This window comes from Myxocyprinus asiaticus, chromosome 38 (assembly GCF_019703515.2).
Source record: "Myxocyprinus asiaticus isolate MX2 ecotype Aquarium Trade chromosome 38, UBuf_Myxa_2, whole genome shotgun sequence".
NCBI lineage: Eukaryota > Metazoa > Chordata > Actinopteri > Cypriniformes > Catostomidae > Myxocyprinus > Myxocyprinus asiaticus.
Genome location: NC_059381.1, coordinates 30,115,142 through 30,132,213, shown reverse-complemented (window position 1 = coordinate 30,132,213; position 17,072 = coordinate 30,115,142). Strand labels below are relative to the sequence as shown.

Sequence of the window (17,072 nt, the reverse complement as noted above, 5' to 3'; positions counted from 1 at the left end):
ATGACCACAGAGGTCGTTCCCGAGTCTCTTCCCATGTTCGCGACCATGGAGGTCATTTCCCATTCATCCAGGACTCTTTGTCTCGAGCCTCCCACGGCTCCGCCTTCCACGGCTTGGCCCCTCGAGCCTCCCACGGCTCCATCTTCCACGACTCCACCCCCAGAATCTTCCACGACTCCGCCCCCAGAGACTATTTCCCCAGTGGCTCCGCCCCCAGAGACTATTTCTCCAGTGGCTCCGCCCGCTCTCCCAGAGGCTAATCCTCCTGCGCCTCCGCCCGCTCCCCCAGAGACTGTTCCTCCTGAGGCTCCGCCCACTCCCCCAGAGACTATTCCTTCTGCAGCTCCGCCCTCTCCCCCAGAGACTATTCCTCCTGCGGCTCCACCCTTTCCCCCAGAGACTATTCCTCCTGTGGCTCCGCCCGCTCCCCCAGAGACTACTCCTCCTGCGGCTCCGCACGCTCCCCCAGAGACTATTCCTCCTGCAGCTCCGCCCGCTCCCCCCACTCCCCCAGAGACTCCTCCTACAGTGTCTCCGCTGCCTGACCCTGTCCCTATCCTGTGGCCGCTTCCCAGGCCTCCTGACCCTGTCTCAGCCCTGCGGCCGCCTCCCAGGATTCCTGACCCTGTCTCGGCCCTGCGGCTGCCTCCCAGGACTCCTGACCCAGTCCCCACCTTGAGGTCATCTCCTTGGTCTCCTGGCCATCCGCCTGATCTGCTCTGGTCTCCCTGGTCTCCTGGCCGTCCGCCTGATCTGCTCTGGTCTCCTGGCTGTCCGCCTGATCTGCTGTGGTCTCCTGGCCATCTGCCTGATCTGCTCTGGTCTCCCTGGTCTCCTGGCCATCCACCAGATCTGCTCTGGTCTCCTTGGTCTCCTGGCCATCTGCCTGATCTGCTCTGGTCTCCCTGTTCTCCTGGCCGTCCGCCTGATCTGCTCTGGTCTCCCTGGTCTCCTGGCCGTCCGCCTGATCTGCTCTGGTCTCCCTGTTCTCCTGGCCATCCGCCTGATCTGCTCTGGTCTCCCTGTTCTCCTGGCCGCCCGCCTGATCTGCTGTGGTCTACTTGGTCCTCCCAGCCTGCAGCGTCGCCCTGGCTCTTCATCCTTCCGGCTCCATCTTGCTTTCAAGCCTCCATGACTTTGCCTTGTTCCTCTGCTCCCCTTGTCCCTTGTGCCCCCTTGAACTATCTGTTTTCCCCCACACCCCATAGACAATTTGTTTTTGTTTTGTTTTTTGGAGCGTCTGGAATCTGCTCCTTAAAAAGGGGCTCTGTCACACATTCCCTGTAGTTTGTATTGACTTATGTTGAAATTCTGGTTTAGTTTCCTGTTCCTGTTTCCTGTTAGTTTTGTAGTCCTTTGTAGTTTCTTTTCATGATTGGTTTTCTCCTGATTGTTTCCCCAGGTGTTCCTCGTTCCCTTGTTTTCCCTTGTGTATTTAAGTCCTTGTTTTCCCCTGGTTTCTTTGTCAGTCTTCATCTGTATTATGCTGTGCTTTGTTCCCTGTGTTTTGTTTCATTATGTTCTGAGTTACCTGGTTTACCTTTGTTTTATTACAGTAAAAAGGCTGCATTTAGATCCTCATTCCTCTCCTGTCTCGTCACATGTATATTCTGCACTTATGTTCTGTAAAATAAAGCAGTCCAACTGCAAAAGGCCAGAGATTAAAGAACAATCTAAATGAAAAGCACATTACAGTACACTTAAAAATGTTGAGCAACTGCAAAATCAAAGTCAATGAGAGATTCATTCTGCCTCAGCGTCACATCTTCGTGCTTCGTGTGTTTTGTACAATTGGTTTGATCACATCATTAGAAACAAGTGTGAACAATTTTGAATCATTGTACGTAAATGATGACAACTGTGTTGTAGTTGTGTTTAACTTTTGCCGCCCGTGTTTACCATTTTGCAACACAAGTGCATCACAGTGCGAAATGTGTTTTAGTGAGTGAGAATGTTTAGAGTTTTGCAAAAAGAGTGGATGAGATTTGCAAATGGTGTGTAACTATCTGAAATTGTTTAAGGTTTTGCCAAAAGAGTGATTGATTTAGCAAATGGGTTTAGGCCACTGAGCATATGGTTCAGAGAATAGGGTTCAGTGATTTAGCAATTCAGAAAAACTGTAATGCAAGTGTAATCAGCATTGTATTTACACACTGAGATGAGTGTTACAATACTATACAATATATGAAGAGAAGAAAAAAGTGAATAGAACAGAATAGAAGAGAACAGAAGAAAACAAGACAAGAGACAATCATGCATCAGTTGCAGCAAAATTCATTTTTGAAGTGCACACCCTCAGAAACCAGTTACTCTACTTCAGTCACAGTATTTTTTTTTTATTTAATTATTATTCTTTTTCTTATGTTCAAAATGTCTTGTTAAATGCATATTTTATTTGATAGTGTATATTGTTATATTTTTTATTTTATTCAGTACCTGGCATCTTATTTTAATATTAAATATTTAATTCTATTTTTATTGTTATTTGTTACTGTTTTATTATTATTATTTATCTTGTCATTATCCTGTTTTGTGTATTAATGCTTTGGCAATATTGTATGTAAACACAATCATGCCAATAAAATACTTTAAATTGAAAATTGAAAATAAATTGACAAGACAAAATGGGATGAGAAGAGAAGACAAGAGAAGAAAAGAGAGAAGATGAAATGAGAAGAGAAGAGAAGAGACAAGAAGAAAAATGAGGACACAAGATGAGATAAGATGAGAAGAAAAAAAGAAAAGAAGATCTGAGTAGAGAAGATCTGAGAAGAGAAGAGAAGAGAAGAGAAGTAAAGTGAAGGGAGGAGACAAGACGAAATAAGATGAGAAGAAATAAGAAGTGACGAGAAGAGAGTAAGGGAGAAGAGAGTAAGGGAGAAGAGAAGAGAAGAGAAGAGAAGAGAAGTGAGATAGTGAGGAATAAAATATCTAATGAGTCTGAGAAGCTGACTGGCTGTGTTTTATCAATCTTTAATTTTTGTGTAGAATATTACACAGAGGCCAAAAGCAGATCACCAGCTCCTCTTGTTGTAATGAAATGTTTCTGCATAAATTTGCACCTTGCGCAAATCAATAACAACAATACGTTACAACTGATTTTAACTGAATGCTGTTTCTAATTTTATTGTCACTCCTAATAAATATTTATGTCTATTACATCATTTTAAATTCATTACACTCCCATGTTGTTTTCACTCGACGAATTGCTACATACATCAGTAGACCAGTAATCCATTTGGTCTGTGACACATGCCAAAAAGTAGCCTGACTCTTAATTTAGGGTAGAATATCACTCTTTAATACTACTTAAGAACAGACAAGCTGTCACTTGAGCATGCTCGATGTACTTAATTTCTCAGAGAAAGCCAACACACATGATTTAAGGACACTCTTCTCACACTTGCTGCCAAATCACGGGTGACTGGATCTTTTTGTGAGAGCCTCGCACTGTCAAAGACACACTTACTGTGTGTACGGCACTGTCCATCAACAACAATTACTCTGGGTGAAAAGTGGCCGAAAGAGGTTAACTGTTTCGGTCACCTCCAAGTGAAACGTGTTATTTCATTTTTCAACTCCTGGTTTGTGCTGCCTTCAGCACTTTGAATGAATCATGTGGACTTATGATAATGGTGAGTGTTACATTCAAGGGTCTTGTTATAGCGTAAAGTGCTTAGGAGAATCTCAAGGTGACCTGATTCATTTAATAGAATGCTTCTTGGGTAAATCTCACAAAAACATGCCCAGGATTATTTCACCCCAAAATCCAAAGACAATATATATATATATTTGCATGCAGTATATATAGAAAATATCCTCATTACCATAATGCATCCTTATAAGTCCTAAAGGCTTTGTTTTCTTTAAGCAAAACATAATTTATTACTTTTTTCTTTCGATTTTGGGGTGAAATATGCCCCAGACATGTTATTGACAGGTTTTGTGAGATTCACCCTTTCAGGTCTGCTGACCTTGTCTTAATGACATTGAATAAAATTATACCTGCTGTTTCTTAACTCTTGTGGCATGACATTATATGTGTATAATTATGTCTATTTATTGGTGCAGATATAAATTCATCAGCTCAGTTCTGCAGATCATCTATGCGTTCACAAACTGAAACACTCCGATAACTAATCTCTAATTTAATTTATATTTACGGTGAGATTTATAAAGCAACAATGTTCTCGTGGATGTTTCATTTGGAGAGTTTATGAGGGGCCTGACAGATGGTGTCATTCTGCGCTGCTTTGCCACCGCTCACCTCTCTCTACTCAAGATGGCCACTCTCAGAGAGTGTGGAGTGAATAAATGAAATGAACTGTGAAGTCTCCTTGAATTCCACTTCAAAGTTGCAAAGTTAAGTATGAGAAAACTTTGCAACAGTATTTGAAATTCACTGATTAAACAGATGCCAAATCTTTAAACAAACACCGGCTGGAATGGCTACAACTTTTTGCAACTATATTATTTATTGCAGCAGTCGCTCTGAGTATGTCATTTTTGCTCATGTCTCTCTACATATATGTACATGTATGCTGTACACTGTATATAAATATACACTCACTGACCAATTTATTAGGTACACCTGTACATCTACTTATTCAGGTGATTATCTAATCAGCCAACCATGTGGCAGCAGTGCAATGCATAAAATCATGCAGATGCGGGTCAAGAGCTTCAGTTAATGTTCACATCAACCATCAGAATGGGGAAAAATGTGATCTCAGTGATTTTGACCGTGTCATGATTGTTGGTGCCAGATGGACTGGTTTAAGTATTTCTGTAACTGCTGATCTTCTGGGATTTTCACACACAACAGTCTCTAGAGTTTACTCTGAATGGTGCCGAAGACAAAAAACATCCAGTGAGCGGCAGTTCTGCGGATGGAAAATCCTTGTTGATGAGAGAGGTCAACGGAGAATGGCCAGACTGGTTCGAGCTGACAGAAAGTCTACGGTAACTCAGATAACCGCTCTGTACAATTGTAGTGAACAGAATAGCATCGCAGAATGCACAACACGTCGAACCTTGAGGCGGATGGCTACAACAGCTGAAGACTATAGTGTTCCTAATAAAGTTCTCAGTGAGTGTATATTTCAATTTATTTTGTTCTTATTATAAATTTTCTTTTCATTTTGTCTGTTTTTGGTTTTTCATTTATGTTGACACCAGCATCATGTGAAATTCTTTTTACTTTTGTACCTTGTGCATAAAGTCTAAAGATGAAGTCTGAAGTATCTGTTGACATGAGGTCACAAATTCACACAATTCTATACACTTTCCTTGTCCGAATCCTTTTTTACTCAACATTAACCCTCTAAAGTGCTTGTATTGGAGGTAGTGAAGGATAACAATATTTTTGAAAAATGTCAGTCAGGTTTTAGAGAAAATTACAGTTCAGAAACTACCCTTCTTAGGGTTACCAGTGACTCATTGATGGTTAAAGACGTTGGAGAGTGTTCCATTTTAGTATTTCTTGATTTAACTGCAGCGTTTGATACAGTTGATCATTCAGTTTTAATTGATACATTAGAGAGATGGGTGGGAATATTTGGGGTGGTTTAGACTGGTTTGTTTCCTATTTGTCAAATAGGAAATTTGTAGTGTCTGTTGGAGATGAGATGTCCTTCTCTTCAACAACTAATTGTGGTGTTCCGCAAGGATCACTGTTAGGGCCAATTTTGTTTTCTCTATATATGTTACCTTTTGGTTCTGTGATTCGAAAACACAACATTCATTTTTATTGCTATGCAGATGACCTACAGTTATTATTTATCGTTGATTTTTCAACGAATTTGTCGTTGACTCCCAATGATCTGACTAATTTAAATGTTCTTCAAGAGTGTAAAGCAGATATAAACAATTGGATGACATGTAATTTTCTGCAGTTAAACAGAGATTTTCATAATCGGTCATTGTTTAAAAAAGAATCAGATTGAGACAGCACTTAATCAAGTGGTTCCGAATATTCAGCAGGTGGTGAGAAATTTGGGCGTCTTTTTTGACACAAATTTACATTTTGAATATCATGTCAGGAAGTTAGTTCAGTCTTGTTTTTCTTCAGTTAAGGAACATTTCCAAGGTGTGACAGGTTTCTGAGTTTTAGGGGTATAGAGAAGCTTATTCATGCTTTTATTTTGTCTTGCACTAGATTATTGTAATGCACTGCTTTCAACTTTAAATCAATGCACTTTAGTACGGCTAAAATCAGTGCAAAATGCTGCAGCTAGACTTTTGAAAAGAAATAGGTCTTCAAATCATATTACTCCAGTTTTAGCTTCTTTGCATTGGTTTTCAATTCATTTTAGGGTTGATTATAAGATTTTATTCATTACATATAAGGCATTACATGGGTTACCTTATAAAACAGTTAGACCTCTTAGATATTCTTGTCGTGAACTGTTGGCTGTTCCAAGATCCAGATGCAAAACAAAAGGTGATAGAGCATCTGTAGTGAAAGCCCCACAATTATGGAACAGTCTGCCCTGGGATATTAGATCTGCTGAATCTGTATCTGTTTTTAAGTCTCGTTTAAAAACTAATTTGTACAAACTTGCTTTTACTTCTTTGTAAACAAAAAAAAAAACTGTGTTTTACTGAGTGTGTTTTGATTTTAGATTTTGTGAAGCACTTTGTGCTATATTGCTAAAAGGGGCTATATAAATAAAGTTATTATTATTACAGTGAAACAGTTAAGTCTAATGTGGGAGGAACTGTCCTTGGGGACAGCCTGAAAGCTATTAGCAGGCAACAAAACAGCAAATATTCTCTCCAAACACAGACTGCCGTGAATGAGGACTCCATCTCCATCGGTTCTCAGAAGCGAGGATCAAAGCCAGAGGAACTCACAGAAGACTACGGCTAAAGGTGTGGGCTTCTGCAAGATAAAGAGTGCTTGATTCTTGCAGAAAGCATTGTAGTGCTTGTCGCCTTGATTTTGCTTTCAAAACCAGCCAGGAAAAAATGCCTATGAACATACGGGGTGATGGCACATGATGAAACCCCACACAAAATGATTTCAATCCACACAGGTTTTGCTTTTCATTTTTCCCTCAGATTAAAAAAAAGAGCTGTATCCCTCGGAGAACAAGCCGTTGACATGAAGACACCCCTCCATCACAAACGCTCAGACAAACTCTCTTGTTCAAAGCATCCCTGGTGCGTCAGATATGAGAGAGAGAGAGTGCAACAGAAGAAAAAGGGGCTCTTCTCTTGTAAGCCATCTGTCTTATTTGCTGCTGTTGTTTTAAGCATGGACAAGACGTGCTTTTAAAAAAAGCCAACTAAAGAAGATCAAGTGACACCAGTCTGTTTTATTTGAATCTATAAACACCTGTCCTCATTCTGGTCGAAGAAAGAAGTATCAGTGACAAAGAATTTGATTTTGAACTCAAGAAAGCTGCGGAAAAGAGAGGTCTAAAGGGTTATCCTGCTGCCTCTTTCTGTTTCGGGAGATATGGTCAGCACTCTTTGTTTACCGATGAACTATGCTGAGGAAAAAACATTTAGATCTACGGTGTGCAGAAAATATAAAACAAGCTCTCCATAGCATGCTTACACAAGATGATTTTTCAAAACCCTTGAACGGCGATGAAGAAAGCCGCAGAAACATCTGGAGCATGCAGATAGCAATACTGAGAGAATGAAGAAAGCAGCTCTGAAATATATTTTCTGGTGCATTCTGGCATATCGCAAGATAAGGAGAATGTTCTTGAAATATATGAATTATAAGTACTCTTTAAGATTCTAAATAAAGTCATTTGTTCTGTTTCAAGAGCAAATGGTTCAGAAGCTTACCTTGGTGTAATCTTGGGGGGAAGTGGGGGGGGGAGGCAAAATTTCTGTGAAATTATAACATCATCAAGCAAGTCTTATTAAAAAACAATATAGTGAAGAACAGTGTGTTTAGACATTTACTTCTAGCCACACTGTAAAAAATTTGATTTTAACGGTAAAAGACTGAAAAAATGCTACAGTAAAAAAATGTCAATTGTAGTTACCGTAATATATACGTAAAACATTTTTCCTATATTGTGTGTGTGGATGCCGCGGAGAATAGCGTGAAGCCTCCACACGCGCTATGTCTCCGAGGTAACGCGCTCAACGAGCCACCTGATAAGATGCGCAGATTGACGGTCTCAGACGCGGAGGCAACTAAGATTCGTCCTCCACCACCCGGATTGAGACGAGTCACTACGCCACCACGAGGACTTAGAGCGCATTGGGAACTGGGCATTCCAAATTGGGGAGAAAAGGGGAGAAAAAAACTATTGGTAAAAAACAATAATCGGGCGTTCCCAGAATTCCCTGTGTGACCCATTATATTTCATTATATTTTATGGGAATAGTTATGTTTCTTCTTATTTTTAATATCAGTTATGTACTTTGGGGTGTTCTGTGTTATATTTGATGTAGTTTAGTTCATGTTTATTGCACCCTGATGGTGTTAAGTGTTTGTGTGAGTGACACTGAGCACTGTCTCAACATGTTTATTGGTAATTGCTCCTGGAAGAGCCACTACTGATGAACTTCATGTCATCATGTGCCTTTCTGTATATACTTTGGTGAGTAATAGTACATTATAAAGTGAAAAGCAGATTTTTACAGTTTCAGAAGGTTAATATATTAAGTTTATCATTTAATAATATAAACAACGATACTGCACTGTAAAATATACCATAAAAACAACAGTTTTAAACTGTAAAATTGACAGGTTGTTCTGTAAAGTTGTTTACATTTTTACTGCAACCACAACTGCCAGTTTTCTTTTTTTTTTTTTTTTTAAGTGCACATTAGAGAAACATGTCAGGTTTACATAGTACAAGTTGAGTACTCTGACCAAAATAAAATTATTTCATCCCTTAATTTGTAAAAAACAAGCAAATGCATATACAGTAATGGATTTACAATAGAAGTCTATGGGGCAAGGCAATGCACTTTGGGACTTTAACTATTTATGTGTTAACATGAGACTAAAGTTCAATAAAAGCATGTAAAGCTTGCTCAAGGATACCAGAAATGGAAGTGACGGAACTTGGAAAAGTAAGAATAATGGCTCTAAATAGTGCCAAATAAGGGTGCTTTGGCTTGTAACAATAGCAGGACCCATTTTGGTGCTAAGTAGAACCCTTTTTTGAAGGTTCCATACAGAACCATCCTTTGAAAGTGCTATATAGAACCTCAGTAGTGCTACTAAGGACATATTTGATGCAAGGACATTTTTTTATTAATAAAAAGTTTATTATATTTAATATTTTATTAACATTTTTTACCCCCTATAAAATCATATAGTCTTAATTACTGTTTTAGATTTAATATAAACAAACAAACAAATAAATAAAAACAAGGCATTTGTGTCACTTTTATTTTCTATTTAACTGAAAAATATAGAAAAATAACATTGGTTTTACAGCAATCATTAGCTGAATACATTAATAAATGATTGTGATTAAATAATTCCAAATGCATAAATCACTCACATTAATAAATACATCAACAAATACATCAATAAATGCATATACAAATGAATTAGTAGACCCCTACATTGCTTCACACATTAAGACTGGAACAGAAACTTGTACATTCTTTTATCTTTTAAAGATAGAGTATTTTTCTTCAGTACTGACAACCGATCCTTCAAGAAAGAGCAAAGTTCCATGCGTGCAAACACAAAACAGGCTAAGTTTAACTAAAATACCAGTGCTGCAAGTCAACCAATGACGCGGTGGCTTTGGAAGAATTTATTAACAATTAAATATATATATATATATATATATATATATATATATATATATATATATATATATATATATAATGGTGGAAATTAAAGGTGCACTCAGCAATTCCTGAGAAACATTGTTGATATTCAAACTCAACTGCCAAAACAAACACACCTCTCCCTTCAGTGCTCCTTTGGAACTCCGCCCCTCAAAATTCATGCACGCGAGACGGTTTTATGCACACCAGCTCCAGACATTCACACCCACCTATCGAGAAGAAAAAGAGCAACTTCTGAATCCGTCTTCAAGCCTATTACCTTCCAGAGGTCTCTCCACTGCTGAAAAGCCTTGCCGATGTTGACGTGGCTCCTAGCACTCAACTTATCATAATCCTTCTTTTTTAGTTTATATTCGTCTGACCTTTTTCTCTTGATCTGTTTCTCAGCCATTTGTCCTCCTTGGAGTTTAGAAAGTTTGAATCAGCCTGATTTGCTGTCACTTTTCTAATGAATTTCCCTCTCACTCTGCCCCCACCCCCCATCCTGTGCACCCGCAAAAACCACCTCCTGTTGCTGATTGACTGGAGAAGTGTTGTGTGGATCGGTCTGATCCACTTTGTTTTTGACCCATTTACAGAGCCAGGGCTGTGTACAATTACTAGATATTTTTTTCAGACCACTCACAGAACAGACAACTAGCAGACTGTGAGGAGATATTTGCAGAATTTGACAAAAAATATTTTGGATTAGAATAAATGAGTGCACCTTTAAGAACCCTAATGCCCAATGCAAAAAAAAAAACAAACAAAAAAAAACAACAACATATTTTTTCAGACTGTGCCGTTTACATATAAACTCCACCTACAGGAATTATTTAGGTAAAAATGTAACCACATATGGTAGAACAGTGAAATATTCTTCTAAAAATCTTCTTTTGTGTTCAGCAGAAGAAAGAAAATTAAACACATCTGGGATGGCATAATGATGAGAATTTATTTTTGGGTGGTAAACTATCCCTTTAATATGGCGCCCCTATGTATTGCACACATATGTGTTTTGCGCCTCTGGGCTACATATTACTTCCATGTTGTAGGCCTATGCTTGTGCATTTGCATTTTTTCTTTGGGTGAGCTTGTTCCCAGAATCAGAATCATCAAAAGCATCTAAATAATGTAAAAATAAGAACAAAGCATTTTCCAAGGGTCCCAAAATTAGGCTGTGTGTGTGTGTGTGTGTTTGTGTGTGTGTGTGTGTGTGTGTGTGTGTGTGTGTGTGTGTGTGTGTGTGTTTTACCAAAAAAAATTTGGTTACAAACTGGTAATTACAAGGGTATTATGCTATAAATGTGGTTTATTGGTCATAATTCAAATCGCTTAAAAAACATACTAAACTATGTCTTTTTGAAAATTTAAAAATGCAGAAAGTTTTTTGTGAGGGTTAGGTTTAGGGGTAGGGTTAGGGTTAGGGTTAGGGGATAGAAAATATAGTTTGTACAGTATAAAAATTATTATGTCTATGGAGAGTCCTCATAATGATAGCCACACCAACATGTGTGTGTGTGTGTGTGTGTTTGTGTGTGTGTGTGTGTGTGTGTGTGTGTGTGTGAGTGAGTGTGTGTGTGTGTGTTTTAAATCCATCTTGATTGCTGGCTGTCAAGTTGTGAGAGAGCCAGGAGGGTATTTTGACAGCTTGTTATTAACACCTCTTCCCAACACTTCCCAAGCCATAGGCGAATTCAAAAAGTTTTTTTTTCCACCTCTGAGATATTCTTATCCCTGTAACTGTGCCTGTAACTATACCACAAGTGAATTTTCTAATCCTACTACTGCAAATGCATAGTTTGTTGAGAGCAGAAAACTCCTGTAATTACCTAATTAATATTCATAAGTCATGGCTTCACCTTAGTGGGATTTGTAATCGAGATGGGCATGCCGATTTTTTAAAATTTGATTATTCTTATTTTTTACAACATTTAATTATTTGGAGGAAATGTAATATTCACAAGAATAAATGCTCAGGCTTCACACATTTCCTTTTGGACATACAAGAATACAGAGCCAGTGTGTTAGAAAGCAAAAGTAACTTTTGATATTGTTCTTGAATATGGAACATTTGATTTAACCCTTGTGTGTCAATAACAAAAAGTTACTCAGATGTCCTTATAGGACAAAAATATCTGCGTCAAAAACTGCCAAAATAATATTATATATTAATATTATTTTCCACTTTCAATGAGTTAATTTTTTTTAACCAACATCAGTCCTGATCATAACTACCAAATATTTATTCATTTTCAGGATTTTAACCATTTAAATGCCAGTTTGTTTATATAATGCCACTGTTGTTTTTCACACACACACACACACACACACACACACACACACACACACACACACACACACACACACACAATTTTATCTGCATCATTTATTCTATTGGCCTGTAGTGCTCTATAATTCAGCAAACAGAAAATAGGAAAAAAGCTTGTATTTGCTCCATAGGCTGAACATGAGAAAAATTGCGCCATCTGGTGGAAAATATAAAAAATATTAACATTTTGAAGCCAGGGCTCCAGAATGAAAGCATAATATCATAGAATTCATGATTTTATTAATTAATGGCACTGGGATCAAACATTTCAGTGTTAATGGGTTTCAATGGGGACATTTTTGTCGTTAAGGTACTGAGTGTAACTATTTTGTGTACACAGTGTATTATAGATGTATTAGAGGAACTGAGGTTGAAATATCAAAATTCCCCCCAAAATATACACCTCTAGCAAAATTTATGCCGTTGGCATTAACACAGCCAGAATGATAATTAAAAAAAGACAAAAATGTCCCTAAGGTCGCACAAGGGTTAAGAATGTATATTTTATACACCATGGCGGTTGTTTGTATAATTGTGTATATTTTTGTAATGCATACGTCACTTCACAGCGTGTCACGTGAGAGTGTGTAGTTTCAAGATGGCTACAGAGGAGCTCCCGTCCCAATTCGATGTTGTCATTCTCGGGACAGGTAAGAAAAAACTAAATTAATGTAACAGTTTTTAGTGATTTGTTCTCCAGATGTGTATTGAATGTCCGGTAATGCAGAGGAGCACGAGAATAGGATGACAGCCTCTGTATTTTGCCACAGACTCATGAAAACAGCGAAATGAATGCTAAAGATAGAGCACTGTGTGTAAATGACACATAATAAAATAAACAAGAGCATTTATACATACACTGATGATCAGATATTGTATCACAGATTATCTGGAGACATTAATGATGAGGAATACTGACTTTAATGTCTTTGTTTACGGGGTGAATTCTGGTTGACGCTGTCATTTCTGAACTATTGAGCATGTAGACTACCTGATGTTCGTAATACTGAGAAACATCCTTTCTTATTCAGTTGCTTAAATAAGACGTGTAATGTGTGCTCGTTTTTAAAGCCACACATTTAAAATAGGACAGCCACATAACCAAGTATGAATGTTTTCAGCTTTCCCTATTTATGTATCTATTTATATAAAGAACAAGAAAAGTATGCAAGCCAGATTTAAAACTGGGTCTGCATAACACAACAGGTCTTTATGCCACTAAAATGACACTGACAAGTTTTATGCATCCATTGCCCACAACATTTAAAATAATGTAACTTAAAGGAATATTCCAGGTTTAATACAAGTTAAGCTCAACCGACAGCATTTGTGGCATATTGTTGATTAACACAAAAATTATTTTGATTTGTCCCTCCTTTTCTTTAAAAATAAAAAATAAAATCTGTGTTACAGTGAGGCACTTATAATGGAAGTGAATGGGGGCCAATCTGTAAACATTCAAATACTCACTGTTTCAAAAATATAGCCACAAGACGTAAACAATATGCGTGTCAACATGATTTTAAAGTGATAAAATCACTAACAAACATTTTCTGTGTAAAATTATAGGCGATCCAATGATGTAAGGCCATGAACCCTAAAACGACTGTAAAAATGATGATTTTAACTTTAAAGCTCAAATAATACACAAGTTTTAACTGAGGAATGAATGTAAGTGCTTTTCTAAAATTATAAGCTTCACATTTCTGCATTTAAACCCTCCAATAAAATTGCCCCCATTCACTTTCATTGTAAGTACTTTAAATCTTTTCAAGAAAAGAAGGGGTGAGTTGAAATTATTTTGGAGTTAATCAACATTATGCCACAAATGCTGTAGACTGAGCTTAACACATTAAATTCTCTGAGTTTGATGAAGCTAGCAAATAATACAATAATATTTTAAGATATTTAAGGTAAAATAAGATAATGGTAAAATCTGTTTGGTATAAGTTAGTAAGTATTCATTTAGCAGATAATTATATCCAAAACAACTTATTAATAAGGACAATCTCCCTGGGGCAGTATGGGGTTGGGTTAGTTGTCTTGATTATGCGCACAATAGTGTGATAGCCAATGACTGGAACTTGCAGGGCTTGAACCAGCAACCTTTTGATTTACAACCACTGATATATATATATATATATATATATATATATATATATATATATATATATACAGGTGCATCTCAATAAATTAGAATATCGTGGAAAAGTTCATATATTTCAGTAATTCAACTCAAATTGTGAAACTCGTGTATTAAATAAATTCAATGCACACAGACTGAAGTAGTTTAAGTCTTTGGTTCTTTTAATTGTGATGATTTTGGCTCACATTTAACAAAAACCCACCAATTCACTATCTCAAAAAATTAGAATACATCATAAGACCAATAAAAAAAACATTTTTAGTGAATTGTTGGCCTTCTGGAAAGTATGTTCATTTACTGTATATGTACTCAATACTTGGTAGGGGCTCCTTTTGCTTTAATTACTGCCTCAATTTGGTGTGGCATGGAGGTGATCAGTTTGTGGCACTGCTGAGGTGGTATGGAAGCCCAGGTTTCTTTGACAGTGGCCTTCAGCTCATCTGCATTTTTTGGTCTCTTGTTTCTCATTTTCCTCTTGACAATACCCCATAGATTCTCTATGGGGTTCAGGTCTGGTGAGTTTGCTGGCCAGTCAAGCACACCAACACCATGGTCATTTAACCAACTTTTGGTGCTTTTGGCAGTGTGGGCAGGTGCCAAATCCTGCTGGAAAATGAAATCAGCATCTTTAAAAAGCTGGTCAGCAGAAGGAAGCATGAAGTGCTCCAAAATTTCTTGGTAAACGGGTGCAGTGACTTTGGTTTTCAAAAAACACAATGGACCAACACCAGCAGATGACATTGCACCTCAAATCATCACAGACTGTGGAAACTTAACACTGGACTTCAAGCAACTTGGGCTATGAGCTTCTCCACCCTTCCTCCAGACTCTAGGACCTTGGTTTCCAAATGAAATACAAAACTTGCTCTCATCTGAAAAGAGGACTTTGGACCACTGGGCAACAGTTCAGTTCTTCTTCTCCTTAGCCCAGGTAAGACGCCTCTGACGTTGTCTGTGGTTCAGGAGTGGCTTAACAAGAGGAATACGACAACTGTAGCCAAATTCCTTGACATGTCTGTGTGTGGTGGCTCTTGATGCCTTGACCCCAGCCTCAGTCCATTCCTTGTGAAGTTCACCCAAATTCTTGAATCGATTTTGCTTGACAATCATAAGGCTGCGGTTCTCTTGGTTGGTTGTGCATCTTTTTCTTCCACACTTTTTCCTTCCACTCAACTTTCTGTTAACATGCTTGGATACAGCACTCTGTGAACAGCCAGCTTCTTTGGCAATGAATGTTTGTGGCTTACCCTCCTTGTGAAGGGTGTCAATGATTGTCTTCTGGACAACTGTCAGATCAGCAGTCTTCCCCATGATTGTGTAGCCTAGTGAACCAAACTGAGAGACCATTTTGAAGGCTCAGGAAACCTTTGCAGGTGTTTTGAGTTGATTAGCTGATTGGCATGTCACCATATTCTAATTTTTTGAGATAGTGAATTGGTGGGTTTTTGTTAAATGTGAGCCAAAATCATCACAATTAAAAGAACCAAAGACTTAAACTACTTCAGTCTGTGTGCACTGAATTTATTTAATACACGAGTTTCACAATTTGAGTTGAATTACTGAAATAAATGAACTTTTCCACAACATTCTAATTTATTGAGATGCACCTGTATATATATATACACACACACACAGTACCGTGCAAAAGTCTTCACAAAAGCATTTGTCATAAGATGGTTATTTATATCTTCAGCTATAGTGTGTCAATAGGAAATATAAATATTAAGACTCACAAACATTACTTTTGCAAATAGAAAAGATTAGAATAGAAGAACAGGGAGCCCTGCAACAGATGTCATGGCCCCCACAAAGCCCCCCACTGAACATCGAGTCAGTCTGAGATTACATGAAGAGACAGAAGCAGTTGAGACAGCCGAAATAGATAGAAGAACTGTGGGGAATTCTCCAAGAAGCTCGGAACATCCTATCTGCCAACAACCAAGAAAAACTGTGTCCAGGTGTACCTAGGAGAATTGGGGCTGTTTTAAAGGCAAAGGTGGTCACACCAAATATTGATTTAGATTTTTTATGTTTACTGGACTTTGTATGACATTAAGTGATAAATGAAAACTATTTATGGCATTATTTTTGAAGACATCCTCACTATGCAACATTTTTCACAAGTGCCTAAAACTCTTCGCTGACGCAACGTTAAACTGCCAGAAGGATTACTGACAGGCAAAAACACCCCCATTTCAATGTTTCTGACCTGCGGATATGACAGTTTCATTTTTTTCCCTCTAGTGACAATCATGTTTAATGTTTAATTAGCTTGTTATGGATAATATTTGTTACGATGGAGAAGATATACGCAATCACGATGTTAGAGCATTCACCTGTCCCGGTGTTCAGTCTATCAGTGCAGCACAACGATCACGAAAGGAAGCGGCAAAGCTGTCCACAAGTTGTAATGTAAGTAGGAAAAGCTGTGATATCTGTTTGTTTAGAGTGTCAACACATTCTTACCCCCGAATGGGACTTTAAAATAGTCAGACTGGAATTAGCTTGTTTTCATATTGAAGTGATCTCTGTGGTCATACATGGATACATGTCATAAATACATGTTCGTTTGCCATTTAAATCAAGCGTATCAGTTTAATTTGAACCAACTTTGCTTTGCGTGTCTCCCTCTCTGAGTGTGTGATAGAGGGAGAGAGAGCACGCGCTCTTATTCAAGTGACTGCGAGAACGAGGCACTTTTTGATGAAAACATAAAACAAGTAACTCTGAACAAACACTTTGATGATCACAATAAATAAGTCTGAAAATGTGTGTTTGTATCTTACCTCAGTTTCAGTGAACTTGTTTAAATTCAGCTGATCTGTTCGCTGA

The 17,072-nt window shown here is 38.0% G+C and overlaps 1 protein-coding gene across 2 annotated transcripts in view; it reads left to right on the top strand.

Annotated features, from left to right (window-relative positions):
* The first annotated feature begins 12,665 nt into the window (after window positions 1–12,665).
* The window catches only part of LOC127428855 (rab proteins geranylgeranyltransferase component A 2-like), a 101,887-nt gene continuing 97,480 nt past the window's right edge, over window positions 12,666–17,072 (top strand). The window contains exon 1 of one of the 2 annotated variants that reach the window (XM_051677494.1): window positions 12,666–12,744. In XM_051677494.1, the coding sequence (XP_051533454.1) occupies window positions 12,724–12,744 (21 nt within the window). In that variant the 5' untranslated portion in view covers window positions 12,666–12,723. The remainder of the gene's footprint in view (window positions 12,745–17,072) is intronic. The other variant, XM_051677493.1, reaches the window with a different exon arrangement.